The sequence below is a fragment of the Bufo gargarizans genome, chromosome 7 (assembly GCF_014858855.1).
Source record: "Bufo gargarizans isolate SCDJY-AF-19 chromosome 7, ASM1485885v1, whole genome shotgun sequence".
Classification (NCBI taxonomy): domain Eukaryota; kingdom Metazoa; phylum Chordata; class Amphibia; order Anura; family Bufonidae; genus Bufo; species Bufo gargarizans.
Window position 1 is genome coordinate 143524747 of NC_058086.1, and position 26998 is coordinate 143551744.

The 26998-nt window shown below is 44.0% G+C and overlaps 1 protein-coding gene across 2 annotated transcripts in view; it reads right to left on the reverse strand.

The window, feature by feature from the left end:
• Positions 1 to 26998, reverse strand: part of VAV3 (vav guanine nucleotide exchange factor 3) — a 207952-nt gene that overhangs the window by 122131 nt on the left and 58823 nt on the right. For both annotated transcript variants that reach the window (XM_044302172.1, XM_044302173.1), the window contains exons 2-6: positions 20609 to 20725; positions 7979 to 8037; positions 5214 to 5279; positions 2230 to 2341; positions 819 to 911 (exon numbers count right to left, since the gene is read on the reverse strand). In XM_044302172.1, coding sequence (XP_044158107.1) covers positions 819 to 911; positions 2230 to 2341; positions 5214 to 5279; positions 7979 to 8037; positions 20609 to 20725 — 447 coding nt within the window. The remainder of the gene's footprint in view (positions 1 to 818; positions 912 to 2229; positions 2342 to 5213; positions 5280 to 7978; positions 8038 to 20608; positions 20726 to 26998) is intronic.

Consider the following 26998-nt stretch of genomic DNA (forward strand, 5'->3'; position numbering starts at 1 on the left):
TTTTGCCACCAGTTTCTAGTGCTTCACTTCACTGAAAATTAAACAACGGAATCAACGTGTCTTGTTTAAAAATACCTAACCAATTGTGTATACAGCTCCAATGTAGACCTATGTGTCTCCATGGTTACAGACTACAAACACATCCTGTGTACTCTGATCCTGACCTCATGTGCTACTCTTCCTTCTCTTATAACTCACCTACAGAAAGTATAAGAAGGGACAGATGGAAATAATGTAAGACTGCACAACCCAATATCAATTAAGGCCGATCTCACAGGAGCATGTTCACTCTGAGACACACGCTCTGCGGGACAACTGTATTTGCCAGGCCAAACACTGTGCCTCTGACCTGAACTCACAGCATCATCATTTTGGCAGTACAATACAGCAGACGTTCCGGTCAGACATACACCGCCATAAAACATTACTGAACAAGCTCCAGAACATCTTGGTTCACAATCCTTTGAGGGCAGAGATAGAAAAACCGTGCTTACATGTGCGGCACTACTAGGAGACAACAGTTCTCCCACAGTTAACAGCCACAAGTATTATTATTACTATATGGAAAAGGGGGCACATACATAATACTGACAGTTACACTAAGCATGAAGAATATGAGTTACAAACTGGTACAGAAGGAGAGAGGGCCCTGCCCTTAAGGGGTTACAATCTACAATGGACGCCAGGCTTCGGTTGTTGTCTGAAGGCCAGAAGGGTGCAGCATGCTACCAAGTCTAGTCTGTCCAGGAACCTTCATATAGAGCGAGTGCAAGAGAGATCAGAAATCTGTCATATCCATCATGGATCCTGTTGCATACCTTTTCTATCGATTCCAAGGTCTCTGAATATTTCTCTTCTGTCTGCTTAATTTCTAGGAGGCAACAGCTCCGAATGTCACTCTCTGCAGTCCTCTGCGAAGAAATAATATCTCAATTACCAAATGCAAAACTCAAGCAATATTGATCTTAAATTGGCTGCATATAGGATAAATCACTGGTCAAAGAAGGGAAAGGTCAGTGACTGTCACCGCTGCATCAAGTGATTGACCGCATGGGTTACATCTCAAGACGACAAGATCTCACTAGACAAAGACCACTGGAGGACCAGGGTAATAATGGCCCATGAGCAGATGCTGGCCTGGGAATGTGAAGACAACTCATCAGGTGCAGCTTAGTTGGGGTATGTTGGATGGAGCAGTGCATGGAGATGGTGCTACTGACTCAGAGGACTGTGAACCAGGAGAAACCATATAACTCTAGTGTGGTGAGAACAAAGACTTCACAAGGTGTGAACTGTGCCTTATTACCAAAAGGAAAAAAGACTTTTATTTTGGACTTTATGCTGCAGTAAAGCATATTTCTGTTAACCGTTTGTTTCAAGCTAAAGAAAGCTACACTTATGTTTGATGGACTTTATGTTGGCTGGAAATATAGAGTGTCGGCCTTTTGAATGTTCCCACTACTACACCAGCCTATTAGTATATGGAGGGTTGGCCTTTAGAAACTGGAGCCTTTGTGTCATGGTTCACCTCCTCAGCACCTGCATTACACATCCTACACAATGAAGTCGTCTTCACTAGGTCTTAGTCTGTTTTAAAGGGCATCTGTTAGCAGGTTTGTACCTATGACACTGGCTGACCTGTTACTTGTGCCCTTGACAGCTGAAGACATCTGTGTTGGTCCCATGTTCATATGTGCCGGCATTGCTGAGAAAAATTATATTTTTATATATGCAAATGAGCCTCCAGGAGCAACAGGGACGTTACCGTTACACCTCTCCTCAACTGCTGCGTCCTCGCCACTTTGATTGATAGGGCCAGACATTGTAAACGTCATCACACCTGCCTGGCCTTTTCAATCAAAGTGCAGAGGATGTGGCAGTTACAGGGAGAACTGAGCCTCTAGGTGTAATGGTAACGCCCCCGTTGCTCCTAGAGGCTCATTTGCATACATTAAAACATCATTTTTCTCAGCAATGCAGGCACATATGAACATGGGACCAACACAGATGCCTTCAGCTGCCAAGCGCAACAGGTCAGTCAGTTTCATAGGTACAAATCTGCTAACAGGTGCCCTTTATCTAATATACAGCATGTGTTTTAAAGCAGCATTCAGAGAAGCATTCAGAGAAGCACTCAGTGGGTGCTATAATATCAGCTGATATATTTCCTATAGAGCAACTGATAGACCTGGCGACAGACTCCTACTACATTACTCCTACTGTTCATACACTGGGCAGTGCAGCCTCGGCCTTCATAAGATCTTCATACACTTCATCGGCTTCATCCTCCCTGTACACGCAGTCATAATACAACTCATTATCTTCTTCCATCCCAGACTCACTGTAGGAGAAAATATAATTACGCTGAGCACTCATTGATTATTATTGACCACCTCTGTGAAGATGAAATACCGTCTGCCAACATGCGAACCAAGATATCAACAATCTCAATGCAGTAGAAAGACAACCCAGACCAAGACAGACACGAGAACAGGGACTAAAAAGAATATATTTTGTGGGCCCTGTGTATTTTTCTTAGTAAGTACTAATGTGCAGTAAAGACGATACTATTTGGACTGTTGTAGACTTTTGTTTCAGTTTCTGATCTTTTTCTCTGATTTTAGTTTATATACTGTAAACACTATTTTAGAGTATGTCAGACCCCCATTAATCTTATATTGACGACCGATCATCAATAGGACAGGTCATCAATATATGTACCCCGGACAACCTGTTTAACTGTAGTAACCAGTGTCAGGCAACTGATGCCAAGGCTAATAACATCATGGGTTGCATGAAAAGGGGCATAGATGCCCGTGATGAGAACATAGTCCTACCACTTTACAAATCACTAGTCAGACCACACAGTGATCTTAGTTGGCTAAATGTAGCCAACTAAGAGAGGCCATAGGCCTAACTAACTGGGACAAAGTCCTCAAAAATAAAAATACCGCCACAAAATGGGATATCTTTAAAAGCATCCTAAAATCTCATTGTGAGAGGTACATACCGTATGGGAATAAAAGGTTAAGGAACAAAAGGAAACCAATGTGGATAAACACAACTGTAAAGAAAGCAATAAATGACAAAAAGAAAGCATATAAAATAATAAAACAGGAGGGTAGCACGGAAGCACTGAAAAACTATAAGGAAAGAAATAGAACATGTAAAAAACAAATAAAAGCGGCCAAACTAGAGACCAAGAGATTAATTGCCAAAGAGAGTAAAACTAACCCTAAAATGTTCTTCAATTATATAAATGTTAAAAAGTATAAATCTGAAGGTGTCGGCCCTTTAAAGATAATGAGGGGGGAGTCGCAGAGAGCAAAGAGGAGAAAGCAAAGCTGTTAAATATTTTTTTCTCCAATGTATTCACTGAGGAAAATAAACTGTCAGATGAAATGCTGAATGTAAAAATAAATTCCCCATTAAAAGTGTCCGGTCTGACCCAGGAAGAAGTACAACAGCGACTAAAAAAGATTAAAATAGACAAATCGCCAGGACCAGATGGCAAACACCCCCTTATCCTAAGGGAATTAGGTAATGTCATAGCCAGACCCTTATTTCAGATATTTGCAGACTCTATACTGACAGGGAATGTCCCACAAGATTGGCGCATGGCAAATGTGGTGCCAATATTCAAAAAGGGTCCAAAAACAGAGCCTGGAAACTATAGGCCGGTAAGCTTAACATCTGTTGTGGGTAAACTGTTTGAAGGTTTTCTGAGAGATGCTATGTTAGAGCATCTCAACGGAAATAAGCAAATAACGCCATATCAGCATGGCTTCATGAGAGGTCGGTCATGTCAAACTAATTTAAATCAGTTTCTATGAGGAGGTAAGTTCTAGACTTGACAGCGGCGAATCAATGGATTGCCTGATGGGAGTCTGGAAGGAATTTTTTATTCCCCTAAAGTCAGGAAAATTGGCTTCTACCTCACAGAGTTTTTTTTTTTTTTGCCTTCCTCTGGATCAACTTTTAGGATGACAGGTCAAACTGGATGGACAAATGTCTTTTTTTCGGCCTTATGTACTATGTTACTGGAACTGTGTACAGTTCTGGGCTCCTGTGAACAAGGCAGACATAGCAGAGCTTGAGAGGGTACAGAGGATGGCAACTAAAATAACTGGAATGGGAGGACTACAGTACCCTGAAAGATTATCAGCATTAGGGTTATTCACTTTAGAAAAAAGACAACTGGGGGAGATCTAATAACTTTATTATATTGAATAATAAGGATTGATATCCAGGACTGACCGAGATGAGGGGGTATCAACGACGTCTTGAGGAAAGAAGGTTTATTCATCATCTTAGAAGAGGATTCTTTACGGTAAGAGCAGTGAGACTATGGAAATCTCTACCTGAGGAGGTGGTGATAGTGAATTTACTAAAAGAGTTCAAGAGGGGCCTGGATGCCGTTCCGGCGTGTAATAATATTGCAGGTTATTCAGTAATTACTAGAAGGGTCGTTTATCCACTGAACTATTCTAATTACCTGATTCATTTCACCAAATTCTTCTCTGTACTGACATCATCTGCTAGGGGAGAGTCGGGTGCCCCCATACACGTTAGATCGTCAGCCAACTCACCTGACAATACACTACTGTGTATGGGGCCTTAAAGGGATATTCTCATCAGGGACATTGATGGCATATCCCTAGGATATGCCATCAATGTCAGATAGGAGCAAGTCCCAGATGTGGGACCCACACCTATCTCCAGAATGGGATCACTGAGGCGAACAGAGCAGCCGCACATGCACGGACACCTGCATTAACTGATAAGGGACTTCCGAAAATAGCGAATCATGCTCACTCGGGTATTTTTGGAACTCCGATAGCGATAAATGGAAGGTGGCCATGCATATGTGGTGTGCTCTCCTTCACTTCAGGAGCCCCATTCTCTAGATAGGAGAGCGTTCCACCTATCTGACATTGATGGTGTATCCTAGGTATAGGCCATCAATGTCCTGGATGGTCCAACCCCTTTAAAAGTATACAGTATAGGACTTTTGGAAGTCAAAAATTGGAAAAAGAAAGATAGTCACTGTTGATGGATAGTCAGAAGAATGGTTGTTTGATGGACAGACACTATAGATGGATGGTTGGAATAGTGATTATTTGATGGATGGATAGTTAGAGGGGTGTTAATACATGATGAATGGTTATTTGATGGATGGATGGATGGATAGTTAGAGGGGTGTTAATACATACTCAATTAAGTCAGGCAATGATTTGTAGATGTCTTCATCTTGCACACTTTCCTCTGTTGGAAACGGCCTGAGTAAAAGAAGACAGGAGACGTGTTAGAATTTTCAATAGCAAGCATACAGTCTGCACTTTAATAAATCATTTCCCCTTCAATAAAAGTGAATCAGAATCTAAGTCATCCAATTGTACGGCATCCACTGCTGAACTTCAGAACGGCGAATCTTCCTAGTCATACAGTGGTACATGCTCTGCAGTAAAGCTGCGACATACCGGGCAGATACAGTTGTGCTCATAAGTTTACATACCCTTGCAGAATTTTGATTTCTTAACCAAGGTTTAGAATAATAACACAAACTTTTCTGTCACTCAAGGTTAGTGGTCGGCTGAAGCTATTTATTGCCACACAACTGGGTTTACTCTTTTTACATCATAATCACAACACAAACTACCCAAATGACCCTGATCAAAAGTTCTTAATACTGTGTATTGCCCCCTTTGACCTCAATGACAGCTTGAAGTCTTTTGTGGTAGTTGTGGATGAGGCTCTTTATCTTCTCAGATGGTGAAGCTGCCCATTCTTCCTGGCAAAAAAGCCTCCAGTTCCCCTAAATTCTTGGGCTGTCCTGCATGAACTGCATGTTTGAGGTCTCCCCACGATGGCTCAATGATATTGAGGTCTGGAGACTGAGATGGCCACTCCAGAACCTTCACTTTATTTTGCAGTAGCCAATGACAGGTCGACTTGGCCTTGTGTTTTGGATCATTGTCATGTTGGAATGTCCAAGTACGTCCCATGTGCAGCTTCCCGGATAATGAGTGCAAATTTTCCTCCAGTATTTGTTAGTACATTACTGCATTCATATTGCCATCAATTCTGACCACATTTCCTGTGCCTTTGTAGCTCACACATTCCCAAAAGATCATTGATCCACCACCACGTTTCACAGCAGGAATGGTGTACCTTTCATCATACGCCTTGTTGACTCCTCTCCAAATGTAGCATTTATGGTTGTGTCCAAACAGTTCAATTTTAGTCTCATAACTCCAAATGACTTTGTGCCAGAAGGTTTGAGGCTTGTCTCTGTGCTGTTTGGCATATTGTAAGCGGGATACCTTGTGGTATTTGCGTAGTAATGGCTTTCTTCTGGCAACTCGACCATGCAGCCCATCTTTCTTCAGGTGCCTCCTTATTGTGCATCTTGGAACAGCCACACCACATTCTTTCAGAGAGTCCTGTATTTCACCTGAAGTTATATGTGGGGTTTTCCTTGCATCCCGAGCTATTTTTCTGGCAGTTGTGGCTGAAAGTTTAGTTGGTCTACCTGACAGTGGTTTGGATTCAACAGAACCTCTACTTTTCCATTTCTTAATTATAGTTTGAACACTGCTGATTGGCATTCTCAAGTCCTTTGATATTTTCTTATATCCCTTTCCTGTTTTATAGAGTTCAACTACCTTTTCCTGCAGATCCTTTGACAATTCTTTTGCTTTTCCCATGACTTAGAATCCAAACAACATCAGTGCAGCACTGGATGAAAGATGCAAGGGTCTGTCAGGAGTCAAGAAAGTATACACACCCACTAATTAACAGATCACAGGTGAAGATGGTTACCTTTAATAGCCATTGTAACCCTTTTGTGTCAAGTTGTGTGCATGTTATCAGGCCAAATCACCAGGGTATGTAAACTTATGAGCAAAACTGCATGCTGTCTATGGCTCTAGGCAAGCTGGCTTACAACCCTATCGGGACAGTAACAGCCGGCACTAAATCGTCATCCAGTTTTTCCATATACAGATATTCCTGAGGAACGCCATTATGGAAATTCAATTTTTTAATATTCCTACATTTTAAGGTACATTTTTTTATGAGAATGCACTGTAGTTTTCCTAAGGACTCATATCCTTGATACTATCAAAATACAATCCAACAGAAAATAATAGAAGTATGATATAAATACAGGTAATACAATCTAGTAAGAACTAAGCTTATTCCCAAACAGGTATGAATCCCCTTTCTCGCTGTCAGTGTAAATTTCATTGCTACCGGGATACCGCTCTACCGCTCAGAAGAGAGGCGAGTGAATAATTTATCGTTGTGATCATTGGTTAAATTAATATACACTTGACTTCCTAATGGATTTCTCTGGATGGATTGTCAGGATGTTTCTCCTGCGTCTCATCTTTGTAATAACAAGAATTTTCTTGTAGAATTAATATTCAAAGATTTTCTTGTAGTGCTGCATAATGGATGCAAACATTAAACCTTAATAAAATATTCATAACCATTGCCCATGTTATAATATTAAGCACAGTTGTACTCAGGGTTATTGAACCCAATAATGTAAGGCGTGATACCGCCACAACTATTTATCAATGAAGTGGATGAGAAGAAATGGTAAAAGACTGAGGACACGCTGGACATGATTTTACATATGTGAGAGGATGCACTAAGCTTCAGGCTGCAATCTGCATTCCTTCATTCATATTCAGGCCCCCGATATTCAGTTTACAACCTGCTCCTACTTTTAGACTACACTCACACGGCCGTGTCCTTCCTAGTAATTGGGGGGTCTCATTAACATTGGGGGTCTGATGAAAAATATTTTATTTCTTATTTTCCTCCTCTAAAACCTAGGTGCGTCTTATAGGGCAAAAAACACAGTATGTATATATATATTTCTATAATTACAAGCCATGCACTTGTTAGAAAGCAATGGAAGAACAGCATTTCAAACTTTGATTCAGAGTAAAGATGGAAGCCACCTGACCTTATTCCACACGACAGTGCGATGGGCGTATGAGACAGTTTGGACAACGTTTCTATAACCTGAAATAGAAGCACAGTTTACAATAATGAGGCTTTTACTATGAGGAACAACTTTAGCAAAATTCATTTAATTTAGCATTAACTAGGACTAAGAGGAGCTGGCAAATAAAATAAAACGCATTATCAGGTGGTCACAGAGAAGAATACACAGAGAGAAGGGAGTTTGCAGCTTGTTCTGTGGATGGCAATGTGTAAATGTTACAGATCTGCCACATATTTTCACCTTTGCAATGAAATAGGTGAAATCCTCTTTAGATATCCGCAGTACAAATTGTGAACTGGAAATTGGAAACTTTTTGAAGTGTGTGGACAAGATCATTTAAAGGGGTTCTGCAGTTTGTTTAAACTGATGATCTATAAGATCTTCAGCATCTGACCGGTGGAGGTCCGACACCCGGGACCCCCGCCGATCAGCTGTTTGAGAAGGCAGCGGCACTCCAGCAGCGCCGCGGCCTTCTCACTGTTTACGGCAGGCCCAGTGACGTCACGACTAGTATCAACTTGCCTGGGCGCGGCAAAGCTCTGTTCACTTGAATGGAGCTTAGCCCCGCCCAGGCCAGTTGACACTAGTCGTGACGTCACTGGGCCTGCCGTAAACAGTGAGAAGGCCGCGGCGCTGCTGGAGCGATCAGTGGAAGTCCCAGGTGTCAGACCCCCGCCGATCAGATGCTGATGATCTATCCAGAGGATAGATCATCAGATAAAACAAACTGCAGAACCCCTTTAACATTTCATCCACTTTATTGAGACTGTACTGCATCCAACCCTGCTATGGAAAATCAGCAGTGTTTACGCCATGTGTGGCCATACCCTTATAATATCAGAGTTCCTGGGCTATGGGTTCTTTCACACTTGGGTTTAACTTTTCCAGTATTGAGATCCGGCAGAGGCGCGTGCACGTGCCGTCTCTCTTCCTGCTCACTTCTGCTTTGCCATAGACATAGCAGCTAACAGGAAAAGAGAAGTCAGATGGCACGTGCACACTGCCCACGCCTTCCCTTCATACAGCCGACTGACACTCAACACCCCCGCCAATCTGATATTGATGACCTATCATTAATATTAAAAGCCCGGAGAACCCCTTTAAAGGAGAGCAATATGGCTGTGTACAATTACAGACAGCCTGTAAACTGGGGGTCATTTACCACAGTCCATGAATGGATTTATGGGCAGTCACAGGCAGGTGTCTCTAGGGGCGGCTTCTGTCCCTTAGAACAAAAGGATTGGGCATGTTGAAATCCAATAACCTACTCCCTATTCCCTTCATCATCCGTCTTGGGCGAGAATCAGGAGGCAGTCCTGCAGAAAACTGTGTGCCCACCCAACATTCAGCTAATGCACAGGTTGTAAGGCTTAGATTCCAACGTGTATGGCCAGCCCTACAACCTGTGCGTCTGATAATGATTTGTATTCCTTGTCTAATATATTTGGTCAATTCACACAAGCTCCAAACACAGACATGCAGCGTGCAGGATACATATAAATTAACACTGGCAATAGCCACGTCAAGGTCAGGGCTCTCACAACCTGCCAATGTCTCTGCCACAAACAAATCCAAAAATCTCAGGAAACAGCTTGGTCTAAAATGAACAGTGCATTTTACAGCCAAAAGTGCAGAACGCACAGACATTGGGGTTAGCCTGCCAGGGGAATCTGCACCTCACGCTGAGCCTTCCTGTTTGTGAGGAGCAAAATCTATTACTGTGAAATTCTCCTGAGGTACGACATTTTCACAGTCTTTAGATGAAGCCCATGTCTGCGGACACCTCAGGCCGCTTATCTGCACTTTAAATTCTCACTGTAAATCAAGACTAGTTCTTTGCACCTAGTTTTGCATGCTGCAATTTGCAGAATCTCTGAAATTAATCTGCATTAGATGCAGTGCTTGATTATTAGCATTGTAGAAAGAAATTATATGCATTCTTTTAATATTTTAAGTTTTTCAAATCTAATATTTTTAAAAATCTCTGTGCATATCATCAAGGGGTTAACCAAGAAGACAGAGATCATGCTGACATATGGCTTCCTCTTTGCATGATACAGCTTTAACTTGCATTTGTTGATTGCACAGTTGGCAAATCAGACTTAAAGGGCTTCAGCTCTGAACCCGGACATGTCCCTGTATTCACCCAGGCAGGCCCATATGAGCATGCTCCGATGCTCTCCTTTGCACTGCGCTGAATCGCACAGGCCAAAGGCTTTTTCTGGAGATCTGGTGATGTCCTAGGCTCTCCATGGGTAAGCTAGGTGGAGGTTTACACCTAGCAGTGAGCTCGGTGACGTCACCGGCACAAATGGGCGGTCATTAGTGCTGCCCTAACCTTTAAAATGGAAGCCTCCGCCTAGCAGTGTAAGCTTGTAAATAGGGATGAGGGAATCAACTTCAGATGAAACATCCGAAGTCGATTCGCATAAAACTTAATTCTAATACTGTATGGAGCAGGAGCTCCGTACAGTATTAGAATGTATTGGCTCCGATGAGCTGAAGTTACGGTACGGCGCAGGGCAAAGGAGAGCATCGGAGCATGAAATGCTCACATCGGAGCGCCTACCTGGGTGAAAAGGGGGATATGTCCGGGTTCCGCTCTGATTTAGCACCTGTTTAAGAGTCATGTTTGCCTTGTTTGTCTAAGGGCTCATGCACACAAACAAATTTTTGGTCCGCATCTAATCCACTTAGTGGGCCCCACAAAAAATAGGACACGTCCTATTCTTGCCCATTTTGCGGACAAGGATAAGACAGTTCCATAAAAGGCAGGACATTCCATTCCACAAAATGCACAATGCACACGGCCAGTACATGAGTCGTTATTTTGGGCTTATTTTTTCACATCTGTTTTGAGGGGAAACGTGCAATTTTTTGCATTGAAAGAGACAGAGTTGCAATTTTTTCCCAGTTATTTGTGCAATTTTTCATGTGCAAACCAATGAGACAAGTCTTAGTGAATATGAACCTGTCTTACAAGAAAAAAACCACTAGAAGTCAGACTTATGGCTCATGCACACCGTATTTTCTTTCCGTGCTCGTTCCGTTTGTTTTGCAACCCATATGCGGTACCATTCACTTCAATGGGTGAAACAGAAATGACTCCGTGTGCATTCCAATTCCGTATGTCCGCAAGTCCGTTCTACAAAAAAATAGGACATGTCCTATCCTTGTCCGTTTTGCAGACAAGGATAGGCATTGTTACATTAGATGAGCAAAAAAACTGATGCAACACGGACGTCATCCATTTTTTTTTGTTTTGTTTTGTTTTTTCGGATCCGTGTTTTGTCGGCCGCAAAATACATAGTGTCGTGTTAATGAGCCCTCAAACCAAATACAATTAAGCTGATTTATTAAGGGATCAAAAATGTGAGGCAATTTTAAGATAGGCATTTCAAATACGCCAGTCCTTTATTACTCCTAAAAAAAAGGCGAGTTTAATAAATGTGCCCCAATGATTTTCAGTACAGAACCATGTCTGTTTTTAATGTAATGCCGCCTCAGGGCCTGTAGATTACGTTAATCCAATATTGACCGTCGGCCTTGTCCACTGCACACACGGATTCTCCATATTCTCTGAATCTTTTGATGATGTTATGTACTGTAGATGGTGGCATATTCAAGACTTCGTAATTCTACACTAAACATTTTTCTGAAATGTTTCCACAATTTTTAGACCCAATTTTTCGCAGATTGGTGAACCTCTGCCCATCTCTGCTTCTCAGAGACTCTGCCTCTCTAACATGTTCCTTTTATACCCAGTCATGTGACTTATTAGAAAATTGCTCTTCCAGCTGTTTTCTATTAGTACCACTTACTTTTCCAGCCTTTTGCTGCCCCTTTTCCAATTTTTAGAGATGTGCTACTGCCATCAAGTTCTTAGGCTACTTTCACATCTGTGTTGTTGCTGACAGGTTTTGAGATCCAGCAGGGGATCTCAAAACCACAGCAAAACGCATCTGTTTGAATAATAAAGCCGGCTGCATCCGTTCAGAACGGGTCCGGTTGTATTATTTCGAAAATGAACATGACGGATCCGGCACTAAAACCATTGTAAGTCAATGGGCGCAGGATCAGTTTTTTTCATGTCCCCAAAAAACTGATCTGGCACCATTGACTTAGGCCTCATGCACACGGCCGTTGGGCGTCCGTGGCCGTATTGCGGCCCGCAAACGGCGGGTCGGCAATCTATTGCCGCCAGCCGTGCGCACCCCGCATCGCAGATGCAGACTCATTCACTTGAATGTGTCCACAATTCCGGAGATGCAGAACGGAGTCACGGAACACCGGAAGCACTACGGAGTGCTTCCGTGATGTTTCTTTCCGTTGTTCCGCACCGCGAAAAAATATGACATGTCATATTTTTTTGCGGTGCAGACTGTTCACGGACTCATTCAAGTTAAATGGGTCCGGCCCGCTGCACGGATGTTGCTCGTGCATTGGGGACCGCAATTGCTGTCCCCAATGCATGGAACGGCCGCACAACGGTCGTGTGCATGAGGCCTTACATGGTTTTTGTTTTTTTCAAGCAGCGTTTTTGTGTGCGGCATGTTCAGTTTCCCATGCCGCCCACAATAAGGCCTCATGCACATGACCGTTGTTTCATTCCGTGTCTGTTGTTACATTTTTCGTGATTTTCTGCAAACCCATTGACTTTCAATGGGTCCGTTGAAAACTCGGCTAATGCACCGTTTGTCATCCACGTCCGTGATCCGTGGTTCCAGTCCGTCAAAAAAAACCTGTCCTATTTTTTTTTTACAGAAAACGGTTCGCGGACCCATTCAAGTCAATGGGTCCGTGAAAAAACGCGGAGGCACACAAGATTGTCATCCACGTCCGCTTTTTTCCTATCATTTGCATGGCAAACTTGACTTAGACTTTTTTTTACTTTCCTTCATGTCTGGTGATCCTCCAAAAATAAAGGAAGACACACGGAAACAAAAACGGAAACGGATCATGGAACAACGGAACCCCATTTTGCGGAACGGAACACAACAACGGTCGTGTGCATGAGGCCTAACGCGGCTTGCAGTGGTTTTGTGCCCGGCATCGGAATGCAACAAACTGGAATGGAATGCATTCTGAAACACTCCATTACAGTTTGTTCATTTTTGTCCCCATTGACAATGAACGGGAACAAAACTGAAGCATTGCTCTGGTTTTGACATCCTCTGCCGGATCTCAAAACCAGAAAAGAAAATGCAGATGTGAAAGTAGCCTAAGGCTAGGGCTACACGACGAAACTTCGCCATTTTTTGGGACTGTCGTGTCACAGTGGCAGCATGTCGCATGTCACAGTGCGAAACCATAGACTATCATTATAAAAATTGTCGTGCGACATTGGTGCGACAAAATTTCATGCGACACATGTCTTTGTGTAGCTCTGGCCTAAATGAGTTTATTTGTTCATGAAATGGTAAAATGTCTCCACTCTCATCCAGACCAACTGTCAAAACTTTTCAACACAGAGATATTGTTGCACAGCTAGTCGAAAAGGGGACCAGCGACTATTTTATGCCGAAAGCTATAGTAAAAAAAAAAATCTAAGATGACCCCCAGCCTATCTAAATCTTACACCATCTATAGGATTAGTAAATCTGCCTCAGCATGTGTAATCCACACTGAAATAACTGTGTAGACGAGGCCTGATTTGGTATATCCAAGCGTATGACCACACGTCGGGGTCGTGGCACCTTCAATACTGAAAGGCCATTAACAATGCAGACCCACTGAACAGCCACTTGGCAATCAAACGCAGCACGGCCGCATCACAACCATAACTCGACTGCGCAGCACGGCCTCTTTCACGGGTCCATTTCCGTGATAACATCCGTGACAAGATGGTCACTGGTTCACTCGTGAAGATGTTCGTGACTGATCTGTGAGCCAGTTTTTTGCCCTCTGTGTGTCATCCGGATTCCACGGACACTGCTAGGCTGAAAATTAGTTTCCAGAGCATCTGCTACCAACGGTCCATGAAAATCATTGACGCCATCTGGGTTGGGTCAGCGGTTTTCATGGACCCATAAGACTTCAATAGGCTTGCTTAGAGCACATCACACACCAAAATAGTGCCCGTCTCCGGGGCACTATTCAATGCACGGGCACAGACCGTGGGGCAGCCGCATGCGGGTCACGGACCCATTCACTTGAAAGGGGTCCGCGATCCGCATCCGACGGTCTGCACCGCAAAAAAGTAGTTCATGCGCTACTTTTCTGCGGTGCAAAAGCACTCCGTAGTGCTTCGGTGGGGTTCCGATCCGTGCCTCCGTTCCGCATCTCTGTGATTTCAGACCAATTTAAGTCAATGGGTCCGTGATCCGTTATGCGGAATGCACACGGCCGGTACTCATGTATTGCGGACCCGTTGTATGCGGTCCGCAATACGGCCATGGGGGGCACATGGTCATGTGCATGTAGCCTTAGCTGACTAAGGCCTCTTACACACGACCATATGGCTCTTTCAGTATTTTGCAGTCCGCAAAAAACTGATCTGCAAAAAATATGGATGACGTCCGTTTGCATTCCGTTTTTTGCGGAACGGAACAGCTGACCCCTGATAGAACAGGACTATCCTTGTCCGTTATGCGGACAATAATAGGACATGTTCTATCTTTGAACAGAACGGAAAAACTGAAATTTGGAAACAGAAGGCATATGGAGTACCTTCCGTTTTTTTTTGCGGATCCATATACGATCCATATATGGAACGCAAAAAAAACTAAACAGAAAAAAAATATGTTTGTGTGCAAGAGGCCTAATGCTTACTACAGGCTTATCCCACTGCTGTGCCTGGATATCAGATTGTGGTAAGGCGAGCGGCCATGATTGCGCTATGTGACGCCATGGTTATTTATTTTAATTGCTGTGTAATTAGTGAGGAAGGAAGAAGAAGCCACTGCTATGTACCTGTTGCGTCAACTTACCTCCCCTGAGAAAAAAAATATAGGATGTTGATATTTTAACAGCTAGATCTTTCCTTCCCCCAACATCATCTATCACTGCGGGGGTTGGAGGGCCTCATTCAAAAAATAATCTGTGCCAAATTTTCTCATATGTTTGTCTTAAAGGGGCATTTTAAGATTAGGTCCCTTTTAAAGTAGGCCCCTAGCGGGTGGTACATACGGATGCAATCACACTCACCTGCTCCCCACCACTCCGGTCCTGCACCCTGACTCTATTAGGGCAATCTGATAATCTTTGGCACGTGACCCAGCAGTGATATGCCGCTTGGGGACATGTCACCACTGGGCAATGTAGTCATCGGCTACATTGGCACACGTGACTCCCATTCATACCCTGGTCTGAAGTAATCCAGCAGGGGACCGAAAGATTGTTGAATAGAGACAGGGTGCAAGATTAAATCGTCGGGGAGCAGATGAGTGAGGTACCATAAACTAGGGGCTACTTTAAATGGGACCCACTCCTGCCTGCAGAATCATTCCCAGGTTCCCTTAAAGCATAACACAGTACGCATCCTCCAGAATGTGACGCCCTCTCCACTCTGACCAAAAGATGAGCATCCTGAACACAGGACCCCCTCTACTAAAGGAGTTGCCCACCCTTCTAAAATTTTCACCAAAAGTTAGAATGGTACAGTAATAAAACACAAACTGCTCAGTATAACAACCCCCCACAGCTGCTGCACCGCCTCTTCCCAGTTCCCCTGGATGATCACTGTATCCTGCCCTCCAGCTATGGCATTTCAACCTGCTGCAGCAGACACCGCTGAAGACACCACTGCATCCAGGGGTTACATGTCCATGTTAAAGTGTCATCACTAGAGGCCAAGATACAGAGAATATGGCGGAAAACTGTCCAGACAGGTGAAAGATCAGTGCTGTCCGTGCACTTAGCTGACAGAGGATTGCTTAGATTGCTAGTATTGTGTCTGTGCTGGTTTTCAGAGTCTGGGGGTATGAATCCAATCATGAACAGCAAGCAGTGATTGTACAAATGGTGCGAAATTGAAACCTAAAGTACTGCAGAACATTTCATTATACAACAGTTAAAGGGGTATTCTCATCTCGGACAGGATAGTGCATACATGTCTGACAGACGCAGCCTCTGGGGTTGGCACTAGAATGGGGGATCCCTCACAACACCCTGCCTCCCTCTCCCCGGCTGACTGCCGTATACAAGCTGCAAGAGGCTGCCGGGTTAACCGAAGCCACAAAGCTCATTGCGCTATGCTACTTTCATTACCCTTAGGCTCCATTCACACAACCCTTTTTTTGGTTCCGCATCCGTTCCACAATTTTGAGGAACGGGTGTGGACCCATTCATTTCAATGGGGCCGCAAAAGATGCGGACAGCATACAATGTGCTGTCCGCATCCGTAGATCTGTTCCGCGGCCCTGCAAAAAAGAAAGAGCATGTCCGGACAAGACTAGGCATTTCTATCATAGGGCCGGCTACAGATCTAAGGCCTCGTTCACATTTGCTGTGCTGTCCGCTTTAAATGTGTCTGTTAACATTTCAGTATTTTTTGACCAACAACAAATCCTTCACGCACAGCTTCACGGATGAAACATGTACGCTTTTTTTTCACGGATGTGAAACAAGGTCCAACTATTGCATACTTGTTGTGGTATATTCAATACTGACCACTAGGGGGAACTAACAGTCTGATGATTATAAACCTTGCAGTTCCTCAAGGTTTTGTTACAGGGCTTGTTTAATATGCATCTTGGCTTTAATAGTCCACTAATATATTACAACATCCATCATAATTAATGGCAATAAAAGTCTATGATAGAAAAGTGGCCACGGCCTACAGTCACCACTGGGCTAGTGTCTTCTCGCCGGAAGAGCCTTCTGGAGTTCTCAGGATCCGCCATTGCTAGATACCGCCGCCTGCACACATTAACTATAATGGGGTCCAGCAGAGATCCAGTTGCTACCTGGCAAATACCGTATGCTGAGAATCGGCCAATTCCCGGCATTCTCTGCCGAAACAGTTGGTTGGCAGGCCGGCTGCAGATGTGAAGGTAGCCTAAGCAGGACACTGACTCAAATCTACACAGTGTTGCATTGTCCCCGTAGACTGCAAATGGTTTCCTTAAAATCTGAGGTGACAATGGCGGTGTGATCTTGGGACTAGTAATCTGCATGTTAGTCCAGCATAAGGTAGCGGCAGACATGCAGATTTCCGATTTTTCCATTTTCATCTTTTTCCCTTTTATAGTTACCGAATGTGAATGTCATCATACAGGACAATCAACCTCTTCTGCCTTTGGCTATTGTCATTTACAAGGAAGGCGACAGGTTGCAGATGTAGGTGGATGTCAGACATTCTGAAGGTACGTCCATGTGGAATTGGGGGCAGAAAACTTGTATTAATTTACAGCAGCATCTCATCCGCAGGGTGTGAATTTATACTGCAGGTTGCAGCTGCTGCGTTTTATGCCCTGAGTCTTTTTATTAAATGTTTTTGTGTTTTTTGGGACGTGAAGTGATGAGAAAATCAGGAAATGGTAAATTGGCTATTTTGAGATGTGGAGAGCACTCTGTGTGCTTTCCGCATACGTTGCTCTGTTCCGTGGTCCGCAAAAAATATATAACCTATCCTATTCTTGTCCTTTTTGCAGAAAAGAATAGCCAGTTATATTAATGGCTGTCCGTGCTGTTTCGCAAATTTGCGGAACACACACGGACGCCATCCGTGTTTTGCGGATCCGTAACTTGCGGACCGCAAAACACACCACGGTCGTGTGCATGAGGCCTAACAGGCAGCTCTGGAGATGAAATCTGTGTCTGTAATGAGGAGTCTCAATAGACTCAAACGTGGGCCTGTCATTATCCGGTTTACTCATCTGCCATTCGCCACCCAAGTGACCCGTTTAATTCATTTTATTGCAGATAAACATCCTGTTCTAAATTTACTGTTCCATAATCAGTTTCATAAGCAGATATTGTGAAGCTTTCTTCAAGGCGCCCTGTGGGGAGCATCCAGATACGGAATCTTTCATCTCTGGAGATTGCAGGTCTTCATGGCAGGGAAGTGCGCGCTTCATATATGTAACATGTACACCATCCTCTACACGTTTATATATTACATTTTCTCATTTTCATTTTGATTTCCAAAAAACGCTCTACAGAGCGCTATAGAGGATTGATGTGTTACATTGTGACTTCATTCACACACTGGTGTAGCCTGTTGGCAGCAATGCATATCATGTAATACCGTACTTGAATATCCTCCTATTAACATCATGTTATTTTCAACTCCTTAAAGGGGTTATGTCACTTCAGCAAATGACATTTATCACGTAGAAAATGTTAATACAAGCCACTTACTAATGTATTGTGATTATCCACATTGCATCCTTTGCTGGCTGGATTCATTTTTCCATCACATTATACACTGCTTGTATCCAGGGGTTATAACCACCCTGCAATCCATCAGTGGTGGCCGTGCTTGCACACTGTAGGGAAAGGTGCCCGCCTTACTGGTGGCCAGGACCACGGGAGCTCACATAGGCTAGAGCCTTCTTCATTTAGTGGGCAAGCACGGCCACTGCTGATGAGTTACAGGGTGGTCGTAAACCCCTGCATATGAGTAGTGTATAATATGATGGAAAAATGAATCCAGCCAGCAAAGGAGGCAATATGGACAATCACAATACATTAGTAAGTGCCTTGTATTAACGTTCTCTACACAATAAATGCTACTGTATTTGCTGAAGTAAGACAACCCTATTAACAACTAGTCTATGTTGGGCCTTGAAGGGGTTGTCCACTCCTTTACCATCACTGATCAGTGGGGTTCCAACACCCCATACCCCCTCTGATCAGCAGTTCTGCAGTAGCAGTGTCAGCCGGTGTGCAGTGGACGCAGCAGGTCCCGTTTTGGAGAGAGGTGAGACCCACACATTGCAATATCCTAGCAATAGTCCATACATGTTCCAGATGGGATAACCTGTTTAAACAAATAAATGACAAGTTTTGTTGAATCATTCCCCATAAAACTACATATCAGTCAGCTCCTCCTGCTCTGTAACGTGGTGTTGATACTGAGAGCAGGATGTGACAGAAGGAGGGAAGTTGAGCCTTGTGCTATACGGGGGGGGGGGGGGGGGGGGGGGGGGCGCATTTATTATTTGAGATCCTTTTCATGTCACTTTCGAGTCTGGTTTTGCACTGTGTGGCTGCGCCAGATTTCTGAAATGGCACAGAGCAGTAATATATAAGTGAGTGCAATGTGGTTTACACCTTTAGGTGTAAAAGCACACCAGGAAGTTGCCTGGAATGGGTTGTGACTTTTTGGTAACTTTTGCAAAGGTTGCACATAGTAAATGAGCAGGAACCCAGGTGTAATCTCACTTTTAGGTCTTAAACATCAATCACTGTGAAAAATGGCAAGGATCCTGAAATGTCTCAAAAAAAGTTGTGGTTGCCATGAAAATGTTGCAGTAGGTTTGTCCCCAGTAAGTTTATATGATTTGGAAATCTTGACAGGACTCCTAGGGGAGACATTGAGAGTCCTGATCACCACACAGGATGGCTGACGGCTCCCCTTGTACACACAAATAACCTGACTGGTTTCAGTCTAATTTTCTGTTTTTGGTTAAAGGTATTGTTCAGAGGGCAAAAGCATTTCTAGAAGGTCCGGTGATGTCCCGGGCTCTCCATAGGGTAAGCCAGGCAGAGGCTTCTGCCCAGAAGTGAGCCAGGTGACGTCACCAGCACTTATGGGAAGGCTTTAGCACTGCCCTAGCCTGTAAAATGGCTAGGGCAGCGGTAAAGCCCACCCATCAGTGCTGGTGACGTCACCAGGAACACTGCCAGGCGGAAGCCTCCGCCTAGCAGTGTAAAAATGTAAACAAGAAAGCCTATGCCCTTTGCGATAAAGCGCAGTTTAAGGGGGAGCATAAAAAATGTTCCGATGCTCATGGGGGGGCCCGAGGAGTGAAGACAGGGATATGTCCAGGGGTTCAACTCTGAACCCAGACGACAACCCCATTAAGTTCTTAAAATACTTTTAGGTTTGCACTATGTTAGAGCTCTGCACATACAAGGAGCTCTGTCTGCCTTCAGCCAACACCAAGCGTATATTAGGTTTAAATATTATACAGTAAGCTATGCCTAGTGGTGGCTAAAGGAAACCATCATTTCATCATTTTGACTATGAGTGGAATTTAGAGTTTTACTTTTTTCTGGAATCACAGTAAGCACACTGCCAGGATTTTCAGTTAACCATATTCAGGGCTTCCCCCACATCATCATTTACAACTCGAAAATCTCAGGGACTGTCAATCAAACAAGAAGGGGTAACCTTGACGATGTTACTGGCGGAGCGATGGTGCACCTGCACACCGCACACCAAAACCCTTAAAATTATACATATCTCAGGATCAGAGGACAAAGGTGTGGTTTTCTTTCAGGGCACCTTCCCTACACGGTAATAAGCTTACTCTGGAACAGATTTTGGAGGTGACAGACTCCCTTTAAGAATAATGAGCCCTGGGTGCTATGAGGATGCAGTGAGAAATCAGAACAGAATTGTGGATTATGTAGAGTGAAGAAAGGATCTCTGTTGTATATCAGGCAATGCAAACCACACATTATTATAAAATGACATACCTTTGCAAAATCTCGTACATCAAATAAGTCAAATGCTTCAAAGAGGTCATTTTTCTTCATGCTGAAGGCTTCACAGCACACAGACAGGAATGTTCGGATATTTTTTAGACACAGAAACTAGAAAAAGAAGATAATTGAAATTTGAGTAAATCAACTGCAAAAATATTTCTACTATATATATATATATATATATATATATATGAAAAAATAAAGAGCAGCACACAGAAATCGGCGGGTGCAATCCCTTCAAAAGACTGGATATACTAAGTAAGGGTACTTTCACACTAGCGTTATTCTTTTCCGGCACTGAGTTCCGTCCTAGGGGCTCAATACCGGAAAAGAACTGATCAGTTTTATCCCAATGCATTCTGAATGGAGAGCAATCCGTTGAGGATCTATCAGGATGTCTTCAGTTCAGTCTTTTTGACTGTTCAGGACGGAGATAATATCGCAGCTGCTACAGTTTTATCTCCGGCCCAAAAAACGGAACACTTGCCTGAATGCCGGATCCGGCATTTATTTCCATAGGAATCTATTAGTGCCGGCATTGAAAATATTGCAATGCCGGATTCGTCCTTCCGGTCTACACATGCGCAGACCTTTAAAAATGTGGGGGGGAAAATGGAAAAGGATCCGTTTGTCCGTATGACAAACGGACAGACGGATCCGTTCTTGCAATGAATTTGTGAGATGGATCCACATCCGGATTTGTCTACAAATCCGGATAAGATGAATTTGTACACTTTTATATTTGAAGATTTTCTTTATAATCATGAATTTTAGATCAATTCTGTCATTACATTTTTTTTAATTGAGTTTTCTATATATGTATTGCACTTTGCACTTGTCACTACAGCTTGAGTTTCAGCTCTACTCAAGCTGTAGTGACAAGTGCAAAGTGCAATACATATATGGAAAACTCAATTAAAAAAAATTTAATTACAGAATTGATCTAAAATTCATGATTATAAAGAAAATCTTCAAATATAAAAGTGTACAAATTCATCTTATCCATGACATAATTCATCATCTTCCATTGCGTGATTTATAAAAGTGTCTATAATAAAAAATATCCACATAAAAGCCATTATATATCCATGATTAGTGAAGGGACGTGATTATAATATAAAAAGAAAATCAGGTGTACAAGAGGTGTTCAATAAAAACTTATAAAAAAGTTGAGCAGTCTCCCGTGGTGCCGGAGATAAGCAGGATCCAGTCGGCGTCAGGAAATGCGGCCTGCGCAAGCGCTGCAAGTCCGTCCTCTCGCGAGAGATGGGATTAACACTATAAGCATAGGACACCATAACAAAGATGGCCACGGCTTCAGAGAAACCCAGAGCGCATGTACCTGCCCAAAACGTGCAGGTACGCCCACTGGGAGATCCCATAGCCTAAGTTATGTAGAGGTGCCTAAAACGTAGGAAATGATGAATGAGATGGGCCGGCTAGACTGCCCCATTCCATACCCACGGGCAGATTCAGCCACAAATCCCCTTTGCCACTGAATCTGCAACAGATATATGCCAATGGCGTATATATAATAATAAATGACCCCCTGTATGTCTCTTTGTGGAGAGCGCTAGAGGTGGCGTAGGGAGGCTTACAGGCCATGCAATAATTCCTGAGGAAGATGGAGAGGAGATGCAGATTAGCTCACCTGCTAGAGAAGGAAAGCTGCCTCTGTAACGTGGGGTAAGGGCACTTTCACACTAGCGGTTTTTCTTTTCCGGCATTGAGTTCCATCCTAGGGGCTCAATACCGCAAAAGAACTGATCAGTTTTATCCCCATGCATTCTGAATGGCGAGTAATCCGTTCAGGATGTCTTCAGTTCAGTCTTTTTGACTGATCAGGACAGAGATAATACCGCAGCATGCTACGGTTTTATCTCCAGCCCAAAAAAAACACTTGCCTAAATGCCAGATATGGAATTTTTTTTCCATAGGGATATATTAGTGCCAGATCCGTCCTTCCGGTCTGCACATATACAGACCGAAAAAAAGGTGAAAAAAATAAATGCTGGATCCGTTTTTTTCCAGATGACACTGGAAAGACGGATCCGGCATTTCAATGCATTTGTAAGACGGATCAGAATCCTGACCAGTCTTACAAAGGCCATCAGTTGGCCTATGTTTTGACAGATCCGGCAGGCAGTTCCAACGACAGAACTGCCTGCCGGATCACTCTGCCGCAAGTGTGAAAGTAGCCTTAATATCCCATGGATTGTACAATATTATATTGATGGCTGCTCAGCTTCACACCCGGAGCCTGTCAGATTTTCCACTTGCTTCCGGCTGTACAATGTCAGGTAAGACTAACACCATCCCTATATAAACCACTCTCTCTAAATGTCACCTGTGCGGAGCCTCATGACATTGAGCAGACCCTTCATATACTCATGATGGAAAGGCCTGATCCAGTGGGATATGAGGCAGAGGATGCTACGACACAAAGCAGGCCGACAGGAAACAGACTGCCGCACTATACAGGCCTTATAAAAGGAGAGATCGGGGATCTGGACCTGAGAGAACAGTGATAGACTGCAGGCTCGTCTCGCGGATAGTACGAAGCACACAGCGTCATCCTGCATGGATTGCTTGTACTACCTAACTGGTGACACCAAGCAGACAGAGAACAGCATAGCGAATAAACACCAAAAAGCCCTCCTAAAATAAGAAAACCACCTAGAAAAATAAGTCTTGTTTTATTACAAATCCATTCATCTGACGAGATATACAGTGATTAGTCCGGCCTCTACTTCAATGTATAGACAGATTCGCCATACAACACCTGGGCTGCACCACCTCTGGCTACCCCCAACACTTACCATTTAGGTCATGCACACAACTGTATATTGTATCCATGTCCGATGACATCCATGTGCTGTCCGTTTTTTTGGGGTTTGTTTTTTGGGGGGGACCCATAAAAATGAGTGGGTCTGTGCAATCTGCAAAAAAGGCAGATTGGACACAGACACAACATACAGTTGTGTGCATGAGGCCTACAGTGTGCACCGACCTGCGATCCACCAATGGCACAGGCTGTAACGAGAAACAACCTACTTGTCCACACTATCCCTAAGTGTAGGGCAGTCACTGATGATTTCTCTGTGAATCCTACTCTGTTAGGCCTCATTCACATTTCCTTGTCAGTTTGATGCCCGTGAAAAAAATCAGCCTGTGTTTCATCCGTGGAGATGTCTGTGAAGGATGCATGGAATAGCCTGCAGTGGTAGCTGCAAATACAGTGAAGGAGTTTAAGCATGCATGGGACAGGCATAAGGCCATCCTTCATATAAGATAGGGCCAGGGACTATTCATAGGATTCAGTATATTGGGCAGACTAGATGGGCCAAATAGTTATCTGCCGGCACATTCTATGTTTCTATAAGGATCTGTGTGTGGTCCATGTGTCCATTTTTTGCCCTCCGTCATCTGTATTCCACAGTTGCTGCTCACCTGAAAATGAATTTCAAAAGCATCTCCTATAAGCAGTCAGTGAAAAACGTACTAAAAACGGATGCAACATGGACGCCGTCTGTGTTGTGTTAGTGTTTTTTCACAGACCCATAGACTATAATGGGCATATTTGCAAGTAGTGCATGTCTGCGTGATTTTTTTCACTGACCCACGGTCAGTAATAAAATACTGATGTGTGAACAGACACATTTAAAAAATGCGGACAGCACACATCAGTGAAAATTGGAAATGTAAACGAGGACCAAGGGCAGGCAGTGGTGTAGAATGTCGCTGCCCCATGACCACATTGTAAATATGGCTGCAAAAATAGCAGGTCTAGGATTTTTTTTCTATAGAAACCTATGCTGTTACATCAAATGTAAAAAAACATGATTATAGTTTCCAAATGTAGTTATGAATCCTTTGTGTAACTTTAATGGGGAAAAACTGAGGCTGAAGACATATTACAGTACAACTTAAGGGTCCAATCACTCGTCCGTATTTCTGGCTCCACATCCGATCCACAATTATGCGGAACAGGTGTGGACCCATTCAATTCAATGGGGCCCCAAAAGATACGGACAGCACACCGTGTAATGTCCGCATCCTTAGTTCCGTTCTGCAGCCCCGCAAAAAAAGATAGAGCATGTCCCATTCTTGTCTGCAATCACGGACAAAAATAGGCATTTCTATCATGGGGCCGGCCGTGTGCGGTCCGCAAAAATGCGTAACACATGCGGCCAGTATCTGTGTTTTGAGGATCCGCAATTTGCAGAACACAAAACACGGACGTCTGAATGGACCCTAAAGAAGCTGTCAGGTTGAATAGAAAGCACACTGCACAAGCGCAGCCAGTGCTCGGCTATTTGTGACAGACTCATGGAAATAAATAGAGGGTGGCCAGACATACACGGCTGCTCTCCACTCACTCTGGGGGTCCCATTCTGGAGCGATGTGCCACCAGTGTCTAAAATGAGACAACCCCTTTATGTTCTTTACACTAAGATTTCTGGATATTACAGTAAAATATCAGCCAACAGTCCTGCTACTAATTGGAGCATTGCAGATAACAGATGTGTACAGTGCATGCTCGTCTGTCTATCTACAGTCCTGAAAATGGCAAAAAATCATATTTAGCATTTCTGGATCTTAACAAGGTTCCATGTAGAGCTTCATCATGCAACAAGAAGAAATGGGAGTGAGACAAAACATTTTTTGAGCATTTAATTTAATGAAAACAACGAATAAACTAAAACAGGCTGTTTTTCAGCTGATCAGAAGTTCCAAAAAAATATACAGCCTCTAAACAGAAATCCAACTTCCAAACATGAACTGAGTAATCAGTAGCTCCGCCGTTATTGTTTATCACTTCAAAAATTTGTTTTGGCATGCTTGATGCAAGCGTTTCCATGAGGTGAGTGGGAACATTTCTCCAAGTGGTGAAGACGGCCGCACGAACGTCATCTACTGTCTGGAACTGTTGTCCATTTTTGTAAACTTCCTTTGCCATCCATCCCCAAAGGTTCTCAATTGGATTTAGATCAGGGGAACATGCAGGATGGGCCAAAAGAGTGATGTTATTCCCCTAGAAGAAGTCCCTTGTCCTGCGGGCATTGTGTACTGTAGCGTTGTCCTGTTGAAAAACCCAGTCGTTACCACACAGACGAGGGCCCTCAGTCATGAGGAATGCTCGCTGCAACATCTGGACATAGCCAGAGGCCGTTTGATGCCCCTGCACTTCCTGAAGCTCCATTGTTCCACTGAAGGGAAAAGCACCCCAGGCCATTATGGCGCCCCCTCCACTGTGGCGCGTAGAAAACATCTCAGGTGGGAGCTGCTTGTCATGCCAGTAACATTGGAAACCATCAGGACCATCAAGGTAAAAAAAAAATCTCATCAGAGAATAAAACTTTCCTCCACCTTTGAATGTCCCATGTTTGGTGCTCTCTTGCAAAGTCCAAACAAGCAGTTCTGTGGCGTTCAAGGAGACGAGGTCTTTGAAGACGTTTTTTTGTTTTTTAAGCCCTTTAGTCTCAGATGGCGTCTGATGGTTATGGGGCTGCAGTCAGCACCAGTAAGGGCCTTAATTTGGGTTGAGAATCGTCCAGTGTCTTGACGGACAGCCCATTGGATCCTCCGGCTCAGTGCTGATGACATTTTTTGTTCCATAACCCTCAGGATCATTTAAGAAGTTCCAAATGACTGTCTTACTGCGCCCCACCTCAGCAGCGATGGCGCACTGTGAGAGACCCTGCTTATGCAGTTCAACAACCCGACCACGTTAAAAAAGGGGGAGTTTTTTTTGCCTTTGCCATCACAACGTGTGACTACCTGACAGAAAATTACACTGAATCCACATCTTTGCACAGATTTGGCCTTTTAACCCCTTAAGGACCGAGGACGTACCGGTACGCCCTATTTCCCGAGTCCTTAAGGACCGAGGACGTACCGGTACGTCCTGACTTAAAATCTGAATTCCGGCGCCGCGGGGGTTAATCGAAACGGGATTTCGGCTGAAATCATTCAGCCGGCATCCCGTAACAACGCAGGGGGGGGTCATTGGACCCCCCGTATCGGCGATCGCAGAAAACCGCAGGTCAATTCAGACCTGCGGTTTTCTGCGTTTCCGGTCCATTCGGGTGTCCTGTGACCCGAACCGGAAAAAGACTGCGATCGGTGGCGTAATTTTACACCACCAATCGCAGTCCGAGGATTTGCAGAGGCGGAGCTGGCCCTGGTGCTGAACGCCGCTGTCCAGGGTGCTGATTGGTGCAGGGGAGAGAGGCGCGAGATTCAAACTTCCTGCGCTCCTCTCTCCCCTCCTCTTCCTGTCCAGCACCCTGACCGTGCAGCATCGTCCAGCACCAGCTCCTGTGTCCCCCTAAAACGGCATCCATCACCCTCCTGCACCCATCGCCACCCAGGTAGGTT